This window comes from Hetaerina americana, unplaced genomic scaffold, assembly GCF_022747635.1.
Source record: "Hetaerina americana unplaced genomic scaffold, ioHetAmer1.1.p SCAF_17, whole genome shotgun sequence".
In the NCBI taxonomy this organism is placed as follows: domain Eukaryota; kingdom Metazoa; phylum Arthropoda; class Insecta; order Odonata; family Calopterygidae; genus Hetaerina; species Hetaerina americana.
Window position 1 is genome coordinate 5,497,005 of NW_027286730.1, and position 23,188 is coordinate 5,520,192.

At 35.3% G+C, this 23,188-nt stretch overlaps 1 protein-coding gene across 1 annotated transcript; it reads left to right on the forward strand.

Annotated features, from left to right (window-relative positions):
• Nucleotides 1-4,428: 4,428 nt before the first annotated feature.
• On the forward strand, nucleotides 4,429-22,925 carry GluRS-m (putative glutamate--tRNA ligase, mitochondrial). Its single transcript, XM_071584276.1, has 9 exons — nucleotides 4,429-4,853; nucleotides 5,114-5,349; nucleotides 7,965-8,159; nucleotides 11,276-11,487; nucleotides 14,045-14,264; nucleotides 18,230-18,387; nucleotides 19,950-20,101; nucleotides 20,485-20,642; nucleotides 22,751-22,925. Exons 1-9 carry the CDS (start codon nucleotides 4,694-4,696, stop codon nucleotides 22,841-22,843), a joined length of 1,584 nt encoding a protein of 527 aa, XP_071440377.1. The 5' UTR covers nucleotides 4,429-4,693; the 3' UTR covers nucleotides 22,844-22,925.
• The last annotated feature ends 263 nt before the right edge of the window (nucleotides 22,926-23,188 follow it).

Here is a 23,188-nt window from a genome sequence, read left to right on the forward strand (position 1 = left end):
TTGCTCCACCACCAACAACGCGAATGCCGCTAGTCGATTGTCACAACACATGAGCTTGGAGAGGGATTTTCAAACTCGGGTAAAGGTCTTGAAATAGTTTTGTTATTTGGCCCATGAGTTAATCGGTCAAGTCTGTCCATTTTAATGAATATAGAATGTAACTCACAAAAACTCATTATATATTTTACTCTAGCTTACAAAGGACTCTGGAGAATGCAAAGTCCGGAAAGTATGATTTCAAGTTACATATTTTAGAATTTGTACTCCTTTTGCCAAGAATATGTTGTTCCATGAATTAGGCAATGTTCATATTATGCTTACCTTTCATTCAATAGATTCATTGATTTTAGGAGGGCATTCTCAAAAAGACAAAGGGAGGTAAAAAAATAAAATTGAATTTACATTTGCTTCAGGTGCAATTGATAACAAAAGGAAGAAAGCAATTGAGCTCTGCATGAAACAGGATTTAGTCATAAAAAATAATTGGTAAAATCACCACAACAGACGTGAGTATAGGGAGAAAATTCCCAGGAATTTAGGGGGTGTTGTTTGGAGTATATTACACTTAGATACAGAATTGGGAACATTGTGATTTAGTAGCAGTTTCCCAGGAACAGATTCAGATAACAATTTAGAACTAATGACACTCGAATGACATTCAAATGAATAAAACATAACATCCTACTGTACACTAAGTCCCTCTTCATTTCTGTGTACTTCCTTCCTTCCTTCATCCTGTCCAACATCCGTATCCTATTCTTGCCCTTTCCTTGTTTGCCTAACATTCTGCCCTATATTACAGTTTTCCCTCTGCTGATCAATATGCTTTTCATCCATTTTTTCTGCCCCTTGATGATTTCTCCCAACAATCCCATCTCCTCCACCACCATACCTAGCACTTCCTCATTTGTTTTCCTTTCCACCCATTTCACCCTCTCCATTCTTCTCCACACACTCTTTTCAAAAACCTCCAAACTACGCCTATGATCCTCCTTCAATGACCATGTTTCCACGCCGAACATAACCACACTCCACATAAAAGTGTTGACGAGCCTTTTTATACACCCTTACTCAACATCCCTTTCATCAATTACCTCCTCCTTAAGAAAGCCTTTTTGCCTAGTTAAATCCTCCTTATATACCTACTACTATAACCACTTTAGTCCAAAACACTTCTGAGATAAATAACCAGTTTATTTATTCATTTAGCCTCAGTCCAAAAACAGCACTTTTTGGCCTTTTCCATCGAACTATTAACAGTGATAACATTGGACACGATTATGAACACCCAAACACTAGGTGGAGAAAAGCCCACCCAGGCAGGAACCGTTGCAGCATGCCTCTCCCCTTCCTAAACCCAAAATGATCATCCCCTAAGTAATCAATGCCCTGCTCACCATCCTTTTATTGACGATCCTCAGAACCGCTTTAGCTGAATGCAAAATCCGCATATATGTTGAACAGCATCGTGATAATGGACAACCCTGCCTTACACCTCTTCCTAACACTGCCCATCCGGACTCCCAGTTCCCCACTCGCACCGGAGCAGTCTGAGACATGTTCATACAGGTTGCGGATGAGCCTCTTGTTCCTCCAATCTATTCCTATTTCCTGCAATCCACAAAAACAAGCAAATAGGTTCTGAGTGTATTCTATATTCCTCTCGATTAGCCATCTAATTACTGCCTTGTCATTCTGCGCACCTCTCCCCTTCCTTAATCAAAACTGATCATCCCTAAGTAATCAATGCCCTGCTCGCCATCCTTTTATTGACGATCCTGAGAACCACTTTAGCTGAGTGCAAAATCAAGCTTATTATTCTCTTGACCTCACATGATGTACCCATTACCATTTTTGGAATAGGAATTAACACTGATCTCACAAAGCCTTCCGGCCAGATTCCTTCCTCATAGATACTACGAATGCCCATAGAGAGCCTTCCTCCCACATTTTCCTAGACCATTTGTAGTTCCGCTGGAATGGTCTACCCCCATGGTTGTACTTGATTTCATCTTCTTCAATGCCCTTTCTATATCATCGTTGAGTATGCAAGGACATAAGCTATCATCATCTATGCCATGTTTTCTTTCTGTATCTAACCTTGCTGGCCTAAGTTCTTTACCATACAGTTCTTCTGCATATATGCCTGCAATCTCTCTTTGATCTTTTCTGCGTCAAATATCATCTCTCCCGACTAATCTCTAACATTAACACAGATCTTTCCTTCTTACTTTCCGATTGTGTTTTAACCTTCTTGTTCAGCGCACCAATTTCACCCTTACCCTGCAAGATTTCACAATCCTCACACAGCATCTTCCACCATGCTACTTTTGCTTTATTTGTTACCCGTCTAAATTTATTATTTAACTTTTTGTACTTCCTTCTGCCTAATCCTGTGTTTACATTCTTCCATTTCCTTCTCTCATCTATTTTTCTAATCATCTCATCCATGACCCATGGTTTCCTTGTCATTTTTCCCATTAACGATTCCTATAGTTTCTTTTGTGGTCATTGATATCTCTTTTCAGAGATATTTCCATTTTTTCTCGATAGTACTCAGCTCTCTTCCCTCATTCATGATTTTCTCTACAGCCTGCTGATACTCCTTTCATGTCAGTCTAGTCAATTATTAGACATTCAATTTCCTAACCTTTCTTTCCTATCTTATGATTTTGAATTGGATGCCACACTTCATAACTACGAAATTGTGATCAGTTTGCATCCGCTCCTGGGAAACTGTGTGAATTGAACACACTGTTCCTAACAGTTATTATCATAATTATATAATCTAACTGATACCTATTTGAGTCACCTGGCATTTCCTATGTATACCTACGCTTTTGTGGTGGCTAAACCAAGTGTTGGTGATGACTAACCTTTGTCTCCTGAAGAATTCAATTGTTTTCTCCCTGCAGTCATTCCTTGTACCTAAGCCTTAATCCCTTAACATAAAACCTTGATGCTTGGTGGCATGTATACCTGAACAATGACCAAGTTCATCGATTCTGCTTTTACTAGTAATATTCTATCCTTTGTATTTGCTGTATGTTAATTATGCTTCTTCCTACCTTTTTATTCAATATTATGGCAACCCCTCATTGGCTCTTGTCACCTCTGCTATTTAATACTCTATGTCTATCACTCCATTAATCCCCACTATTCTACGATATCAACTCACATAGACCTAAATTATCTACATCTGCATCCACATATTACTCTGCAAGCACACCTGGATGGGGGTGCTTGGTCACCACCCGGAATTAAGAATGAAACGGCATGAAAAACCCATGAATTCATGCCAATCTACAAACCCAAATTTTCATATATTATTGCAAAAACTCTACACATGCAGATACTGTCAACTAACACACACATGTAGCTACTAATATACCTTATATCAACGCAAAGTTCAATCTTCCCCCGACTTGTAAATGAAATCTCTTTAATATTTCTATGGTGACTTTGGTGTCTTACTGTTATGGTTCTTGATTGTCCGTGGAAAGAATGAGTATTTTTATCTACCTATGCTCGAATTTATCTCTCTCGTCCAATCTCTGTGGTCCGATCTACCTAAGTAGTGTGGGGTCATAATTATAATTTTAGTGTCATTGTTACACATGCTTGTTCTGAACTTTCCTAAAAGTCTCAGTCTGGCTTCTTCTCTTGGCAACTCAAGTGGATCATGGCCTAATTCCCCTTAAACCTGTGACAATCGTCTTCACTTTATAACAATTTTTCAAGAATCGTTCACACTTTTGAAATTTCATCAGAAATTCTCTACCATCTATTCTCATCTTTGAGAGGGCATATGTCCTCAGCTGTTTCATCACATACATTGTCCGGTATTCTTGGGAGGTTCCATGAAGTGCTTCATCCTGAGTGGAAATAGTAAAATGTGGTGTATTCCCTTTTAAATAATAGGAATAAATTGTTTTTTTCCCTTTTTGACGTGTGTAACAGAAGAAAGTATAGATGAACGATTTTCTAACATCTAGAATGAAATAAATACTTGAAAGAGAAAAAGCAAACTTATGATAGTTTTATGTTTGTTGGCGATTTTGTGATAAAAACATTCTTTCACTTATGCATCTGCTATGTACAACACAACGACTACGATACAAAAGCTTTTCGTGCGTTTGGTCATTTACTAAGATGTAAGTTTTTGGCGGGTTAAGTGCCCAAGAAGGCAGAATACGCAAGACCAAGCAAAGATTGATATCAATGTGGGAGTGGGAATATCAAGATGACTACAGTATGGTACATGGCGTGATTACGGAAGGACGATCATTCTTTCTTGTTTATTCACTCATTCAAACTGTGTTGATAACGAACCGTTTATGGGCTTATATTGGCAACTCTGCGAAGAAGTGAGGAGCAAATGGCAACAATGCGTGAAGTTATGAGCCCCGTCCGCTCTTCAAATGTTTACAGCGGGGTTTTAAGTTAAATAACTGGAGTTGGAAGTGGAGAATGAAATAAGTCTTGAACTTTGAAACCCTTCAATAAAAGCCATCTTCATCTCGCCTTAAAATTGATATTTAGAATGAAGATATTTTGTACAATGTGATCGAGATCATTTGAAGTGTTCACCTATTCGGTCTTATTGTGTTAAGTTTGAATTCATTGTGTTTCCTGTGTAGCCATCTAGATTTTAATGGATGTCATTGTGTGTGACAATTTGTGGAATTGAAAAATGTATATTTTGGATGCATCTCGCAGACAAGTCTGCTGTATAGTTTTGAAAATGACTTGCAAACGGTTTCTTCGGAATTTCGTGCATCTGAAGAAGTTCTCATCCAATTCTTCCTTAAAAAGCCGCGATGTGAGAGTTAGATTTGCCCCCAGCCCAACCGGTAAGTTTTTCCATATTTGATATTTTATATAATAATCTCATGTATCCTCAAAACAATACACTAATCTATTATTTGTGGGATTGTGGACGAATGTATAACTATTGACTCACAATTGCATCATTCCACTTTTATCATGTGAATTATTCTAATCTTAAAGTAACTTAATTTTTAGAATAAATTCAATCATTCTCTTGTCCTAGCGGTAAGAATATTTTTAGAAATTAGAATGTCGCCACAAGGACAACACTAATATTTTGTAGGGCAACTTCATTTGGGAAGCATCCGAACTGCCCTATATAACTATTTGTTTGCTAAGTCAAGAGGTGGCAACTTCATACTACGAATAGAGGACACTGATCAAAGCCGATTAGTTTGCGGAGCCACTGAACAATTGGAAGAAGATCTAAAATGGATTGGCCTAACCCCAGATGAAGGACCAAGCATTGGCGGTCCCTATGGTCCATATGTGCAATCCAAGAGACTAAGCGTTTATAAGGTTCGTTCCTCCTATATTCAAAGTGATTTTTGGTTGATTGAATGCTCCTTATTGTGTGATTAATAATGTTCTAATATATTATGTGATCTTTTTTCAGTTTCCTTGGGTTGTCCCATTGTATTGTTTATCTTGTTCCCAGAAATAAAACACATTCCTGGAAATAAAATGATAGCATGGTGAGGGAACTCAAGGAAACTATTGTCTGTTCATAATATTGGAATAATACGTAACTTCCTTTTAGATTTAAAACATAGGGACTTAAAAATATATTATTTAAAATCATACATTCCATTTGTTGATGACGTTTACAAAGGATGTGGTAAGATTCAGCAGGAACTCATAACCTCATATCTATTTATTTCCTTAACAACTGAATGTTTTCCCTATTTTGAGAAACCACTGGTATTTTTTTGCCATGGTGCTTTATCTCTACATTGTCTAATGTAGGTGAAGCCATAGGCTTTCGTCATTTGTAACAAATGGTTCCACTACAGTTATAGGACCATGCCCTTGTTACTGCCATGTTCAGAATTTTATATTTAATATAAAGTCAACTTTAACCACTATTATCGATTTTTATGGTCAGTCAAAAAGTTTAAACTAGTACTAGCAAAGTTAGAATCCAGCAAATAATATGAGATGATGCTCATTTACTACTTAAATCTACTGATTCTTGCCACAGACATCTGTAAGTGGAGATGAATATACAAATACAATAAAAACTAATGAGTAAGCACCGCTGGAAAATGGTCAGTGCATACATTGAATATTTAAAGAACAGAAATTGCAATTTTTTAATTATTATTTCTCACTTATGGGGAAATAGTACTCAGAGAAATTTACTACAAAATTAAATCAAATATTTTTGAGTGGATTAGTATATCACACAGGAAACTTAGCATGTTGACATGTGTACACTAGAACCTAGTGCTATTGCATATTAAGTATAAAGAATAGGCATTCTTCTGTTAGCAAAACCAAAGTAAAGACTTCATATACTTTTAATTGCAAAAATGGTTTCTGTTTTCACATGTTGATTAAAATTTTATCAAAATATCATGCATGCAATCGTGTTTTCCGTTTGGTACACCTACATCTTTGACTCACTGAAATTATTCTTGCCTTTGTTACCCAATGAGAAATGTCTTGTGTAAGACACTAATCAAAGATAAAAAAAACCCTGTCCACTCAATTTTTTCCCTTATAAATATTTTAGGGATTACCATAATACACCAAACCTAATCCCTACTGGGAAGACTTCTCTGAAATGCTCTGTGCAACGAGGCCCTTACTAAAGAAATGGTAATTCCTGACTTATAGAAAGTCGTTTACCTCAGGGATTTCATGGTTTCATTATATATGAAGGCCAAATGGTAAAGTCTGCAAGTTTTTTTTGGGTACTATTGCCACAACTTTAAAGCTTACCAAGGGTTTTTTTCTTTCAAGATAGGCTGCTTGTCTAGAGTTGGGAAAGACTGGCTTTCAACCATTTTTGGCCACTGAATAGAGGAAATTCCATGTATCCTTTGGTTGTGGTGAGAGGGGTAGATTTTAACATAGGCATAAATGGTATCATAATTACTGTAATTAAAATTATTTATGCAAAAAACTGGTTATCGATATAATAATATTAATGCTGGGTATTTGCCTAATAGTAGTGGTTGTTAAGATACATTTCAATTTACCAGTCAAAATGTTACCTTAAAAATGATTAATCTAGCAATAATATTTTGTTCATCCTGATGTGTCATGGCTTAATATCTACCTGCTAGTGATGGGGTGTGAGCAATGGATGTTAGGGTGGGTACCAAGGTAGATCTTCTGAAGAGATACTGGTGTGTTTAGAAGAGTACAAGTGGGCCTGGGATATTACTAATGTTTGATCTCACTGGTGGAATGCTGCACTTGGCAAACGTTTGTAACCTTGCACACTCAATATTTCACAGCTTAATGTCAAATAAAATCCTCCGATGGAATATATGATTGCATAGTTAATATATAATTTACCATTCAAAATTCCGAAATAATGATGCTTGAACTGGCACTTGGAATGTGAAAGGTTTGCAGAGAAAAGAACATGAGTTGACACACAATGTTGATTGCAAAACAGTTAATTGCACAATGAATGCTTGTCCTGTGTGTTTGTGTACAAACAAAGCACAAAGCGTGTGATATAGTTGGCATTGATGGCAAGGTTTGGTAGTATGGTCAGTAGTCATTGATAGTATGCGTTGTGATCAGGGTGTAGACTTGATTCTGAATAAAATTACTACAAATCATTCTAGGAAATACTAGTTTTTCCTATATTCTCTGAGTTTGTGTGAAAATTTATATTTGAAAAGCAGTGATTGCAGCTTGTTATACGCAAGTGAATGACAGGACTGAAAACAGAAAGGTTGAGTTCTAGGATTAATTAAGGAAAGTATTGAATAATTTAGACTCTGCTGAAAGAATAGTAATTCATATATATTAGGAGGCATGAATGGTTGGGTTGTATTTAGAAGGGATGGATGCCTCTAAAAATGTTATGGTCAGATGATGAATTTTGGGTGAATGTCATTAAAAATATACCAAGGGCTCTATAAATTTACTGGACTGAGTTATTTATTTTTCAGGAGACAGTTGAAGAAATGCTTGACAGAAAGGCTGCATACATGTGTTTCTGCACTGAGTCAAGGTTAGAATTGCTTAGAAAGGATTCTTTGAGGCGGGGGCAGATTCCTCGCTATGACAATCGTTGCCGCCATATTGACCCAGACACTGCCAAAAAACGAGCCTTGAATGGAGACAGCTACTGCGTCAGGTTTAAGGTTTTTGTAATCCATTATTTACCTTTGTAGTAATATGCGACAGTAAATACTTGTATGTAGTTTGCTTTGGGTGTGAATTGTTTATCATCATTTGCTTAGTGAGTAAGTCAGCTGATATCCTCAATACTACCTTGTTTTATATATAAATGTGACTCTTCCCGCTGCCACAATTTTACTTGCTATTTATTTACATTTGCCCAACTCAGTTTATTTCTACTTAGTTTTGGTTTAATCATCAGATTGAAATAAATGATATTGTTTAAGTATGTCGACATTCCTGTTATCTATTGGTGAAGATGCCCTGGAACCTATACTACAGTAAGAAAGATAAAAAGAGGCTGGTCAGTATATATTAGGTCAATTGAAATACTCATTAATCTTTAGAGATACATTTCCTCATATACGTGTCATTTGTTTCATTGTTGTTTCATTGTCGCATATCATTTTTTATTTCTTTTTCTTATGGGAAGAGACATGAAGTTAAAATAAACATTTTGTGAATGGAAGTCTGCAAATCCATGGCATGTGGTGTGCTGGAGAAGTGGTGAGGATATAACCAATATCCAGGCCAATTAATAGATGAGGGCTGTAAGCAGACAAACACTCTTCTCAGGTTTTTCTTTGTATTTTTGCATCAGAACTTGTAGCTCACTCATGTTGAAAAGAACGTCCTTGGCAAGTTTCGTCACCATCACTTTGGAAGGGAGATTCCTCACCCTTGCTCTTTTTCTCCTCTCCCACCAGGATTATTCTTTCATTGCTTCCAGCTTCTCATATTGACAAAGTGTCACTTCAAAATCTGTGGACTGCATCCAAATTTTCAATTTCTCCTTCATTAATCTGTTAAACGGTTTATTAATGCAAACATCTAAAGGTTGAAGCTGGCTCTTTATGCTACTTGGAATTACAGCAATTTGAGTTTTCAATTAGTTGATTTTATTGTACACTGTTATGTGATTCCAAAACTGATCCCAGTTTTCAGGACATCTAGACCACACATTGCCAATCCAGAACTTCATCCCCCGTTTATCCATCCAGCTCTTAGGATGAATGTGCAAAAATATACTTAATGGCAGGTTTTCCTTGGGCAAGGTTTTTCTTCTGAAAATCAGGTGGTGATTTTGTTCCATCAGCATATTTATAACAGTAAGGCAACATGACTGTAATGTGTTTTCTCATGCCCACAAGTTTAAACAACTTTTTGCGCCTGTTGAATTAAATTTTTTTTGAAGGGATATTGAACATCATTGGGATATCATCCATCATTCCTATTTGTGAAAGGTCAACATTTTCTCTTTTTCTTGCATTAATGGCCAATCAATGCAACTCAGTAATCTTGTCTTCATATTCTGTTGACATCTTTTGTCCTATTTTAGTTTTAGTCCTCATATGTAGGTCATTTCTCCTCATGAATCTGGAGCACTCTGATGTTGATCTTGTAAAATCAGCGATTTCTTCACCCCCGACTTTGGGGGGGAGGTTCCCACTCTTGCTCTCTCTCTCTCAATTTTCACTCATTCAGCTGCTATAATTGCCGTTTGTTTTGTTAATGCTTCTGGTTTTTATAATTCATTCAGTTTTACTTGACTTTTGTGTGTGTATCTGTGTGCATCCCAGTTTCACAAAATGTAGTGGTTTTTTCAGTACTAAAGAATGATGCTGCTACCAAATGAACTAAATTTCGATTTTCTTGTTTGTCTATTGAACAATGTTGTTTTAAGGTCATTGTATTTAATTTTGAAGTCGTGAAACGTTCATAAATGGAAATGAATAAGAAAAAGAGCAGTGTATACTAATTTTACTTTTCTAAAAAGTCATCATGTTACCTTGAGAGCTAAGTTACAATTTTTCATCATATTCATTCAACTTTAAAATGAACCAAGTCATCTCCTATCAAGATTTCTAGCTTCTCCTCAATTTTATGACCATTGTCAATGGTATATATAAATTCCTTTGAATGAGATAATTTGTATTATGTTTGGTTAAATTATCTTTGCCTTGCATTTGTGATTCACTTAATTATAATTTTAATTAAACAACACATTTTCAGTAACCAAGAAAATCATTTATTATTGCTTAATTTAAATGAAAAGCAAACTTTTTTGTACCTTACATTTATCGTATGAAAGTATGAGAGGTGTTACATGAGGTCTTTTGAAATATAAAAGGATAGATCTAATATATTCCTGGGGCAGAAATATTATGCATGGATAACCTATAAGGGGTATAATGAACCCACGCATAAGTTTTCTGTAATAGAATATCAACATATATATATTTTGAATAAATTAAACCAGTTCATGAAAATTGTGTTTACATTTTTAATCAAATAGTGTGATTTCAATTGATTGGTTGATTTCAAACAATGGGAATCCAGCATTGCGGGTTTAATTTTTAAATGTTAAGTTACTGGTGCTGTAATGATAATACTCAAAGGAATTTGGCACCTCAAAGTACGGAGCTAGTGGGTAGTTTGGATTTACCTCTCATGTGGTAATGAGATTTTTCAACCCACCAAAAGTTTCAAAGCCAGGAGATGGAGAAGATGCAGTAATCTCCATCCATTTGCAGCCTTAAGGTTCTTTTTTTATCAAATAGACAGCACCATGTCTGTATTTCATCCCTTTTTCTTTCATCCTGTTTTTCAATATTTTCATTGTCCTTTCAAGGATGATCAAATTCAGATGGCGATTTGAACAATTTGATAATATTTATATTTACTGCAATTTAAAATATTTTGGACTATTTTTAATGTTTATTTAGAGTCAGAAGTGATTGGTGTACAAATTAAAATTGTATTTTATATTGCTTTCTATGAATTATTATTTCATTCCAGTACATGTAAAATTTATTGTGAATCTATTTTTATCCATTTACACGTCAAAATTTAATCACTCTCATATGCACCAAAATTTCTTCCTTGAACAAGTAACTCATCACTCCTTATCAATTCTTACTTGATTGGCTACTCTAAACATTCATATGATATGCCATATCATGTGAGATGATTTTATTTTGTATTCACAGTAAAAGCTTTACTATAGAAATTGTTTTTGCATATATTTTTAAAATGCATGATTTATTTAGGATTGAATGATGTATGTATAAACTTTCAGATGGATGGGATGGACGGTCTAAAATTTCATGACCTAGTATATGGATCAATCATCTGTGGTGTTGATGAAGCTGACCCTGTGATATTGAAGGCTGATGGGTTTCCAACGTATCACTTGGCTAATATTGTGGATGATCATACTATGTGCATATCCCATGTCTTTCGTGGAGTTGAGTGGCAGATTTCAACCCCAAAGCACATTTTAATGTACAGGTTTGTATTAATTCAATGATACTCATTGAAGAAAAGACTGGAACAGTCTTCCATTAGATAGATTATGTCAAAATGTAATCAGTTGGTGAGATGTGGTGTGGTAGCTAATTTAACCCAAGTGGGTGCAGAGCCAGTAAATAACCTTGAAGATGGTAGGATTTTTCAATGGTATTCCATCCCTATTTGGGGTGAATGCTATGTAGAGGTCACTTTAAGCAGAGTATGTCATCTGTCAGATGGAGCATTAAACTATGGACCCCTCGGCACTATTTTTAAGGGTATTCTAATGCTGGTACCATGTTTCTCTCCATCCTGCCTCCATTTCCTGAATATTCTATCCATACCAAATTACCCACCTACCTCTCTAGGTGAATAGGACCTTAGCTGTCGGTGATCTACCCTGATAACTACAAACTATTCCAATCAGTTCATATACTATTAGTAAACATATGAAATTTGTTGTCTCAGGTATAACTTCATGGAATTTGCATAACATATTGAAATTAACGAAATAAATTTAATAATAATTATTTCATTACATTTCAATATTAGTAAACATGTTTATGAAACCATATTTATGATGACATTAGTTTTTTAGTTATTGTGTCAACAAAAAACTTATCACATACATACTGGTGACATCCAGAAAATGGTCAGATTTCTAGGTTTAGATTATTATTATAACAAAGATATTGAGAAATTAAATTCTTCCCATAGTACAAGGGATGCTCATAAACTAAGGGCCGTTTGGTCACAGGAAAAAATATACTCATACGAAACACATTTTATTGACACTTTTAGTTAGTTACAAACCTACTTCACTTCTCTACATAGTCGCTGTTCACTTCTAAGCATTTTATGTACCGCTGCACCAGCTTCTTTAACCCCTCTGCATAGAACCCCAGCCTGAGAGTTGAACCAATTGGCAATGCCGTTCTTGAGTTCCTCTTCGGTTTTGAAGCCTTGTCCACCGAGCCACTGTTTCGAGTGCAAGAAGAGGAAGTAGTCGCTAGGTGCAAGATCAGGACTGTACGGTGGGCGGTCAAAGAGTTCCCAATGCAAATTTTGAATTTTCTTATTGGTTTTGGCAGCAGTGTTTTGGTACCCACCTTGCACACAACTTGTGGTATCCAAGGTTTTCCGTGACAATATTGTAGACAGTGTGGGTCGCGGTAGTCCAGGGGGTAGAGCGTTGGGCTACTGACCAGAGGGTCCCGGGTTCGAGTCCCGGGCATGGCACTCTGGGCACCTGCAGCTCCACCCAAGCTATGAGATTTTTTGGGTACCAGGTCCCCCTGGGAAACCATAACCGGCACAGGGATAGGAACTGGCCCCCCTACCCTGATGTGTGAATTTCACCCACCGTCGGGCTTGATACTGGGTGAACTCTACCATCACCTACCAAACCGACCTTCGGGTTGATTACTGTGTTTATGGTTTTTTTATGGTTATTGTAGACAGTAGTGCGTCAAAGTTGAGGAAATTGTTCAGCCATGCCATTAATCGTTATTGACGATCACATCGCAGTGTTTGTTCCACTTGCAAAACAATTCCATCGGTCAGAATACTGGGCCTGCCACTTCGCTCTTCGTCATGGACATTTGTTCTTCCATTTTTAAAATCATGGCCTCTGGCCAAGGTCTAGCCTTTCCATCACTCATAACTGTAGGTCCATAAACTAGGCATAACTCCCGATGAATTTCAGCAGCCGATAATCCTTTTGCATACAAGAATCGTTTGACAGAACGCACTTCACAGCTGGTGGGATGAACGATTGTTGTGGACATTGTTGTTTGCATGCACAGGCAAGTAAACGACTTCTGAAACAAAACAAATGCTGCTATAGCTTCTCAATGAATCAGTAAATGGCACTGCAGGAGTAAAACTGTGTTCTGAAGTGCCAATATTTAAATATAAGCAAACGGCCCTTACTTTATGAGTATGCCTCATGTAATAGGTTTTGATAATCTCCATATCTTCACCTTTTCATTCACAAGGAAAATTTATATTCACCAGGGACTGTAACTAATATAAAGTCAAAAATTTTGCATCATATTAGGATACCATCTCCCTTGGATGATTGTTATCAAGACAATGCTTCCTCTGAATAGCATAAACTTTCAGTAGTTTCAAGCGTAAAAATATTATTTTTCAAATATCCAAAAGAGAAATTGAAAAATGTGTATCTAATAAGATGCTGGCATTTTGAAAAAGTTGGGAGAAATACCAACACAGTTTAAATAAGGATTTAGCTGAACAGCACATAAAATGGGAGAGATAAATAAACTGATGGGATTGAATAATTAGTAGCTTGGGAAAACTTTCTAATCGGAAAGTCAGTGATATAATGTCAGTTGTGAAATATTTTTGTAGCAGGTTGTTGTTTCATGTTCAGAAGTTGTTTGATCAGTATTTTGTGTGTATAGGTAGACACTTTGAAAAGGGAAATTATTTATAATGGATCTTTTTTCTCAATGGTATGTATAGCATGCCAAAATATTTTCTTGCTATGTATTTTATATTATAATGAGATCTATCAACAATTATTCTATTTCAGGGCATTGGATTGGACGCCTCCATTATTTGGCCACTTACCCCTCATTCTGAATGCTGATGGCTCTAAGCTCTCTAAAAGACAAGGAGATATACAAATCAATTATTACAGGGAAGATGGCATCTTTCCTGGTACCCTATTAAATTATGTCACAGATGCTGGAGGTGGATTCAGAGACAGGGAACAAAATACAAGCTTAACCATTGATGAACTTGTTTCTCATGTGAGTAAAAAAATAGTTTCCTTACCAAGAATCCAAATGCTACTTAGTACTCATATTAGAGGTTATATTTTGAATTATCTGGCCACCTTGAATATTCATTAATGTTCTTTGTGGTGGCTATGTTTCATGAGTCTAATTTTTGCTTTGTTGCTTTACCGAGATTAGGTAAATGTGTCTTCAATGAATAATGGTTGTCTAATTCACACATCTTGCTCAGTTAATGAAGTCACTTGATAGACTTTGCTGGAAAATTAGATCTTTCAACAATGAATGATTTATAAAGGTTCTTATCACCCTAGGAGAGTCATGAGAGTTCTAAATGATGGAGGGAAATAGTTGAAATTTAATGCCATTACTAGAACCTGATGTCCACCAATATGAGTATGTAAATCTAAATGTGCTTGGAGTTCTGGTAAGATTGATGGCTGCTACCATGTTATCAGTGACCATGGTTTGTTGGCTTTGGAAGATAAAACCAGGCCTCAGAGCATTGCATCTTCGGTTATGCTATTGTTAGCCTGCTGTTTAGTAGTAGTCATATCCTGTAAGAAATGTCCTTCCAATGTGGGAACAAATATGTGGGTCATAAGTCCTTAGGAATAAATAGCCAAACAGATTACTTTGGGTAGATTTTTTTTATTTTTCAACATAATCCCCTTTTTTCTTGATACCATTTTACCAGCATTTGTCCAACTTTTTTAAGTCATTTAAAAATGAAGATTTTGAAATATTCGCAGAATAGGCATCTTTGTTGATGATGACCTTCTCATTTTACATGAATTCTTTTCTGCTGTGCCTCTTTTTCAAGTTTGGAAATTAAAAAAGTTATTGTGGATCAGTCATCAGGTGAATATGGTGGATGTTGTATTAATTCAAACTTTGATTCAGTAATTTTTGCCATGAAAACTGCACAGGTGTGTATGCACCTATGCCTTGTCTTGATGGAAGAGAAATGTTTTCTTTGATGGAGTTCTCTCGGGTCTTCCACCAGGTGAGGAGTTCCATATTGGCCCACATTTTGATGCTCGATTCATGCATTGTCCTCAGGGTAGATGAGTGCTACTCTGTATTTGGCCATCTTATATATATGAGCCCATGGGTCAGGTGACTCGTGATTGGTCTGTGGTAGAAGAGCCTCTGGGTTGGCCCAATTTTAGGCATATCACCAGATAAATACAGAGCCCATCATTAGGATCAACTTTTCCAAAAATTTTTATCTTGTTTTCGATTAAAAATGTTCTTTTTTTTCCTCATCTTTTCATTGTCAAGCAGGTTAAAATTTATGTTTCCAAGTATTGAGGAAAACTTAACACTTGATATTCTGAGCTGCCTCAACTTTTGACTAGTGCAATCACCTATCCGACTTTCAAGTTTTGTGTAGAAAATAAAATATTTTTGATTCAGTGTAGTTTTGATGTAAAAAAGCAAGTTCAAATACTTTTTATTATCCAGGAGCCCATCACTATTATAACTGTTGCGTAGAGGCAATGCAGATTATCCCATTTGTCAGTCACCAATTCTTGCGTTTTTCATGCTTTATTACGTTTGGGTCAGGAATCATTTTAATTCCTCATAATTACCACTTATTTGTGAAATGAAACATATCCTGCAGGTGTTCTTTCAATGCATAAATTATCTAGCCAACTCCTAATCATCCAGTGCATCCATTTCATAGCATGAATCAGTTCAAAGGTAGATTACCTTATAATAATAAACTCAACCTCCCTGCTTTCAATTACCTCCTTCAATTACCACGTTTCCGTGCCATACATAGCTACGCTCCATATCAAAGTTTTTACGAGTCTTTTCTTAATATACTTACTCATCGTCCCTGTCATCAACTCCCTCCTTGTGAAAACCGCTTTGCCTATTGCAATTCTTCTTACGTCCCTACTACTTTGACGGTGTTGGTCCAAAACACTTCCGAGATGCGTAAACTGTTCTACCTGCTCTAGCTTTTGCCCTCCTATTTTAATGTTTAGCTTAGCCTTTTTCTTTCTAGGAAATCGCATAACTTTTGTTTAATTAATATTGATTCTCATCCTATACTTGTTGCACTGAATTTCCAATTCAGTCAGCAATGCTTGCAACCCCTTGGCTGACTGATACACTAAAGCTTAGTTATCAGCAAACCTAACTGATTTTACGAATTCCCTGCCCACTTTCATTCCAACCTCCAGTTCTTCCCATGCCTCTTTAATCATTTCCTCTACATACAGGTTGAACAGCAACAGTGATAATGGGCAACCTTGCCTTACACCTCTTCCTAATAGTGCCCATCCGGACTCCCCGTTTCCCACTCGGACCTGAGCAGTCTGAGACATGTGCAGGTTGTGGATTAGCCTCCTTTCCCTCCAATCTATTCCTATTTTCTTCATTATACTCATTAGTTTTTCCCAATTCACTCTATCAAACGCTTTTTCGAAAACTACAAAACAGGCAAATACCTCCTGGTTGTATTCTCTATTCCTCTTGATAAGTGATATCATTAATGCAATGGGATCGCGTGTACCTCTCCCCTTCCTAAACCCAAACTGATCATCCCCTAAGTAATCATTTGCTCTACACTCTATCCCTCTGTTGATGATTTAATTTACCATGATGATAATTAACACGTTTCTCCCACAGAATTCAATTACTTTCTTTCTATGGTAATTCCTTGTGCCTAAACCTAAATCCCCTACCTCATCCCCATCTCTTCTTATACCTATCGTTGCATTCCAATCCCCTTTTACTGTCAAATCTTCCCCTTCAGGAACTCATGTGATTATATCCTCCAACTGATTGTATATCCTATCAACTTCTTCCTCCTTATGATTACTCAGTGGAATGTATACCATAACCATGACCAAGTTTGTCGGTACTGCTTTTATCTCTTCCAGTGATATTGTATCTGTTGTTTGTTCTATTATTGAAAACCCTCTTCGGCTCTTGTCCCACCACTGTATATTATTCTATAACTATCACTCCAGCAATCCCTGCTATCCTTCCCTCTGACCTTGCCTAGACCTAAAATATCTAATTTTCCTCTCTCCTTCTCTGATTTTATATTGTCTAATTTTCCTGTCCTTAACATTTTTGTAACATTCCATGTTCCTATTCCAAGTAATTTAGTTTTCTTCTTCTGTGTCTTGTGTACTCCTGCTGTCGGTTTAGCTTTGCATGGCTTTCATGAGATGATGACCATGGAAGCCTTGCCTCTCCCACTACCAGCCACAACACATGGCTGATTGGGGCAAGTTCCATAGTTGCCAGGATTCATATTCTCTATACTGTCCATCATATAAATCTTGGGAATAATAATTGTGTTGGTTTCTGGTTGCCTTCCTTAATAGTGTTTTTAACATGACATCATCACTCAATGGCTGCCTCACTGGGGCCAGACACCTTTACAGCTACCTCGCAGAGGAGCAGATGCTGTATGGGCTACCTTTTGTCTGGCTCCTAAACTTTGACCTATCTGGCATGGGTGATCCTACCAGGAACAATTATTATTACTCCCGCCAGCACAGCTCTAGGGGTCATCAGATCGCACAAGCCCTTCCACCGCGTGAAGGTTGTTGTCCAGGGAGGGAAAAGGGAGTCATATTCAGTATCTGGAGCAATTATCGTTGCTCTTGCCAGCACAACTCTAGGAGTCATTGGAACACACAAGCCCCTCTACCACATCAAGGTTGTAGTCCATTGTAGTAGTTAGATTATATATAAATTAAAGTGAGGGAGCAAAATATTGTTTTATATACTGTGCAAAAATTAGTATTGTTTCTAAGGTAAAACTAGAAATTCTGATTACATTTTTACTTTCAGTATTTTGTACTTAGCGGTTTGCATATTGACAATCAAATATTATTGATTTTGCCGTTCTGGGATAGAAAAACTAGGATTGCAATCATTATGCAGTGCCATGACACTCACGTATTGATTACTGATGCCTCTATTGTTAAAACTTTTCTTCTTTTTAACAGTTTGACATTGCCCTAGTTGGTACAAACTCCTGTAGACTTCGTCCTGATCGACTTGGGGATTTTAATAGAATGGAAATAAAACGTCTTCTTAAAAATGAAGAATCAAGTAAAGTACTAATCAATAAACTCCAGAGCATGATTAAGGAAACATTCCATGGGTAACTATTTGTCTCTTATTTAAGCTGGAAATGGATGAGATACGATTGTTACTGTTATCTGTTGGATTTCAGTTGATTTCCCTGAGTAGCAGTGGTATAATGAGCACTTAAATCTTCATTAAAAATTGATTTAACATCAGTTAATGTATGAGTGAGTAAAAGGTAATTAGTCATTTGTAAAGTTATACAACCCATACTTGATGGCAAATGAAAATATGGTTATGAGAGATTACGTGAACGTTGTGTGCCTGTCTTGTTCTTTGTAGTCTTTTTTTAGGAATGTATGGTATGACTGTCAAGGGGCACTTTGAAGGATATATTGTTGAGTTCTGTGTGAATAAAATTCTTCATTGCCGAGGTGCCTTCTTACAAGGGATTTTTTCTCAATTTTTTTATTCAAATTTCAATTCCAATAACATTTGTAGTCAAGGTTTCATGTGTTGTTGGATGCATCATAATATTAAAATTTTTGCATTTGATAATTGCATCAAAGTGTTGCTCACAAACCTTGAAAGCCAGGAAATCTCATTATTATTACCTTCTTGAAACATTTATAATTTTTTTACCTTCCCCCTGATTCATCATATTTTTTGGTGTTTATTTTGCTTTATAAAGAGAGATTGAACATTATGGACAAGAATAGGGAAAATATAAAAAATGACATTAGGTAAGATATGCAGATACATATTCTGGAAAACGGAGAAAATAAATTCAATTTAAATCAGATATCTGTTGGAACTCAGTAATACTTACCTGAGAGACGTTGACGTTTTTCTTGTAGATGATGTCTTACTTTTGAGAATAGGATTCCTGCAATCCCACAGATTTGAGTACACTGATCTCCATTATCTTAGTTTGAAGTTGAGAAGAACACTATTTGTCTTATTTGCCTAAATTTCTGTGTTTCAAATATTCTCTTGTCTTAAAGTGTCTTCCTTCGATACTTTTGAAGGTAGACAATGCAAACAAAGAGTTATCATATGTGATTGTTGGTGGATTTTTAAAGAATCCAGTGTATTTGGCTATAAAAATGGTGATGAAAACAGTGGATAGGTTTGTCTCTTACTTGTAAAAATCTGAACATTTGGAGCTCATGAATCAATTTAATGAAGTTACAAATGAAAACTGCTTTTATGAATTCCATTTGAACAAACAACTAAAGTACTCCATTCATATATTTAACTTCTTAACCAATCAGTATATTTGACCTATAAGTCCTTTTACTGAATGTGTTAAATGAAAAGTAAAACTGGGAGAATTAGGACTTTAAATGCCAAGTGCTGATTTTTCACTTAATATATGTATACCAGTATCATAAACACTCTTTGAATTTTATATTAAATAAAATTTATTGTTGTGATAACCTTTGTTGTCTTTATCTTCAACATGTGTCAAATAGTATTGATTGCATTTTAAGTTTTTACGGCATATCATGATGTATCACTTTCATTTTTGGTATTTTTGTGAGCAGGTAGTCCTCCCATATCTCCTTTTAGGTCAACATGTATCTAATAGATGTATAACAAACTGGTTATGGATTCATTTGTTTTTCATAATTCCAGTGGTGATCGTGAGCTTGAAATGGAAGAAAGTCACATTTGTAGAATACTTCATTGGAGCAGCAATCGCATTCACCGTCTAAAGGACTTGGTTTCTCCACAGTTTGCCTTTTTGTGGGTTTTACCAGCATCTGATAGGCATTCAAGTGATACAGGTTGGTGATAGTAGTCTATTAAAATATTTATTGAATGCATGTTTATTATACCCAAGAAAATCCATATCCTTAAAATTCTAATTTGTAACCTGGATTAATTTTTGCTTGAATCAAGTACCTCTTTATTCACATATCATAAAATAGAAAATATATAAATGTATGTATATGTAATTGCTTAGGAATACGGTGTGACTGTATCAACCCAGATAATGGTATTTTGTAGTAAACTTTCCCCTTTTTACTCAATTTGGTGATTATTATGTATATATAGTATTTTTCTGTTTTGGCATTTTGTCTTTAATGGAGAGAAGATGAAATTAGGAAAGAACTTCAGCCAGACTATTTGGTTTTTAGTATTTATATTTTTCTTATTGTAATTTCAGATTTATTAGATAAACTTTCTATCGAGCTTGCAAACATACCTGATAAGGAATTTACGCAAGAAATCCTCAAGAATAAACTCCGTTGTTTTTCAAAAGAGATTGGAATGCCTTTCGGTAAAATAATGAAGTTAATTCGGGAAAAAATTACTGGATTAAAGGTTTGTATTTTTTTAATGGATGTTAAAATGGTTTGTAGTTATGTAAATAAGACACTATGTGTTCTTGCTGAAAATATAAATAAGACACTATGTGTTCTTGCTGAAAAAAATGTACTTGCTATGTTATTCCAGAGCTACTCTCAATCTACTACTTAATAATTAAATTCAAATTATAAAATTAGCATCAGTCCATATGTAGTTGGGATAACTTAAAGGTGTGGAACTGGGATGCATTAAAAAATCTTTACCTTTTTGCTTTTTTCCAATAATATTCTGGGGAAATGAGAGTATGGAGCTGCCTAACAGAAAACATTTTTGCTCTCAAATGAAGATGTGCTTAAGCATTTTCAACTGTATGATAATTATATCTATAAAGAATGAGTAGTGCATAATACATATTTGTAAGTTATCATCATGTGACTAACTTTAATTAGCAATGACCTTTAAAATGTTTCAGTGAAAGGATGAATTATCAAAATATTGAAAGAGCCATTTTATATTACATTTCAATTAAGATTTAAAGCGTGAATTTGGCTGGATATCAGAAACCATAAAATGTGTAGAAAATACTTTGAACATTAAAGGATAGGGGTGATTCATTCCTGTTAGATCATCAAACCAATAATTCTTTCCCTTTGAAACATTAGGCTGTAACCATTATATTTTCCCCGTACAAATTCTGTTAAATTATCTACTAACACAATCTTTTGTTATTGTGGATTAAAACCATTCATAAGTAATTTCACATAATTCACATTCCTCATCATTTTATAGTGCATCTATGTATATATTCTTCTTTTATTCTCAATAATTCGAACGATCAATTTTTAGGGTATAATTTTTTGCATTCCTTAACTCTTAAACTTCAATTAATATTTTATGATAGTAACTTTGTAAAATTTTGGTACCAATTAGGCCATATAAAGGGGTTTATCAGATTTGAGACTAAAATAACCAACTCTGAGTAAAGATCCCCACAAAAAATTATAATTAATAAAAGAGGATGGGCAGAAATTGATTTGGCATCTTTATTTGACCAGCTTTCACAATAAAATATTAATTTATGGTTATCCAAAAAATGTATTAAATTCTCATCTCTTACATAATAATTTGTTTACACGTTTAAATTTTTCCTTATTCAGAGGTATCTAAAACCTTTCTTAAAAATGTTGAGCAAGAGCTATTATATCTGCTGAAAACTGTTGATATTTTGAAGAATCGCAAAATATTTTTAATTACAATTTCAGTAGCTATTATCTTCTCTGTGGAATAAAGGAAATTAAAAATGTTTTTCCTCTGATATGGTTTGAGGGAATAAAATCTCGAAATGCTCTCTTAAGTCATCTAAGAATGTGTTATGAGAGGTAATGAAAGGAACCATTGATTAAGCTTTTAATAAAAATCATGACATATTAATTGCATAGTAGCATAATAATTCTGTGGTCACCATTACAATTGGTGTAAGTACACTGACCCCACTTGTCAGAGCAAAAGGGCTCTGCAGAATCACCAGAAAGATTTCAAATTAACCTAAACCAAAATCCATGTATGAATTCGTCAACAGAATAGGCAGGATGAATCTCCACTCCACCCATTGGCTGTTACTGTTTCTACTCGTTTCTCTTCAAAGAGAGCTTCAGAGCTCTATGAAACTACTACAAGCAATGAGAATGCATACGACACAAGACACACAGAAGACACAATAAGTAATGCATACAATAATAAGTATAATAGATAAACTGAACTTTTCCTTCCCTCTTCCATTTCGCATCTAGATGGGAACTGCCTACAGGCTTTTGAGAGGAATAGGGAATCATCAATTTCTAACAGAAAATTACATTTAATATAAACAATTTTTTATAGCTGCCATTGTCCTCAAAAAGTATTTATGGCATAAATCATGCATTACCTGTAGAGTGATAATTCTAGGTATTCTTGAAGCAGTTTTTAGTGGGAGGAATTGTATGGAGAGTAAGCCAAATATTTGAACCACTTGTTGATTAAAATTTGTGACTGCTGAAATAATCTATCAACATAAAAAAATAAAAAGTCAGCATAATCAAAGTATCTGGTGCTATGCATTAAAGGTTTTTTTTTTATTTTGGCAGGATGGCCCTGGTGTAGCTGAGATGCTTGATATACTAGGGAAAGATATTTCAGTTGAACGTCTTCAGCGAACATCAGTTCGACAAAAATCTTGACAAGTTTTTGTGTAGATTATGTAAATAGTTTGATTAAATCGTTAAGGTACTAATTAATTGTAAAATAAAATATTTATTTAAATGCTTCTTCTTATCTCCTAGCCCATCACCACATGTAAGTAATTCATAGTAGTTCTGCATTGTTTGCATCAGATCTTCCATCAGATTAATTGATGTTAATCCAAGTTGTCATTAAGCTTCCAGATTATCTATTTATGCGGAAAAAAGTTATAGTTATAACGTCAGATAATGGTTTTTAATATATTTTATTAAATAACATTTTTCTACAAAGATTTTATTTTTATACAAAAATTAGAGGTAATTTTTACACTGAAGACATTATGA

Excerpts from the sequence above, each read along its gene's own strand:
- GluRS-m (XM_071584276.1), top strand. The coding sequence starts at position 4,694 with ATGTATATTTTGGATGCATCTCGCAGACAAGTCTGCTGTATAGTTTTG. Across the intron at positions 5,350-7,964 it reads AGAGACTAAGCGTTTATAAG|GAGACAGTTGAAGAAATGCT; the intron begins GTTCGTTCCTCC and ends TTTATTTTTCAG. Across the intron at positions 20,643-22,750 it reads AAAAAATTACTGGATTAAAG|GATGGCCCTGGTGTAGCTGA; the intron begins GTTTGTATTTTT and ends TTATTTTGGCAG.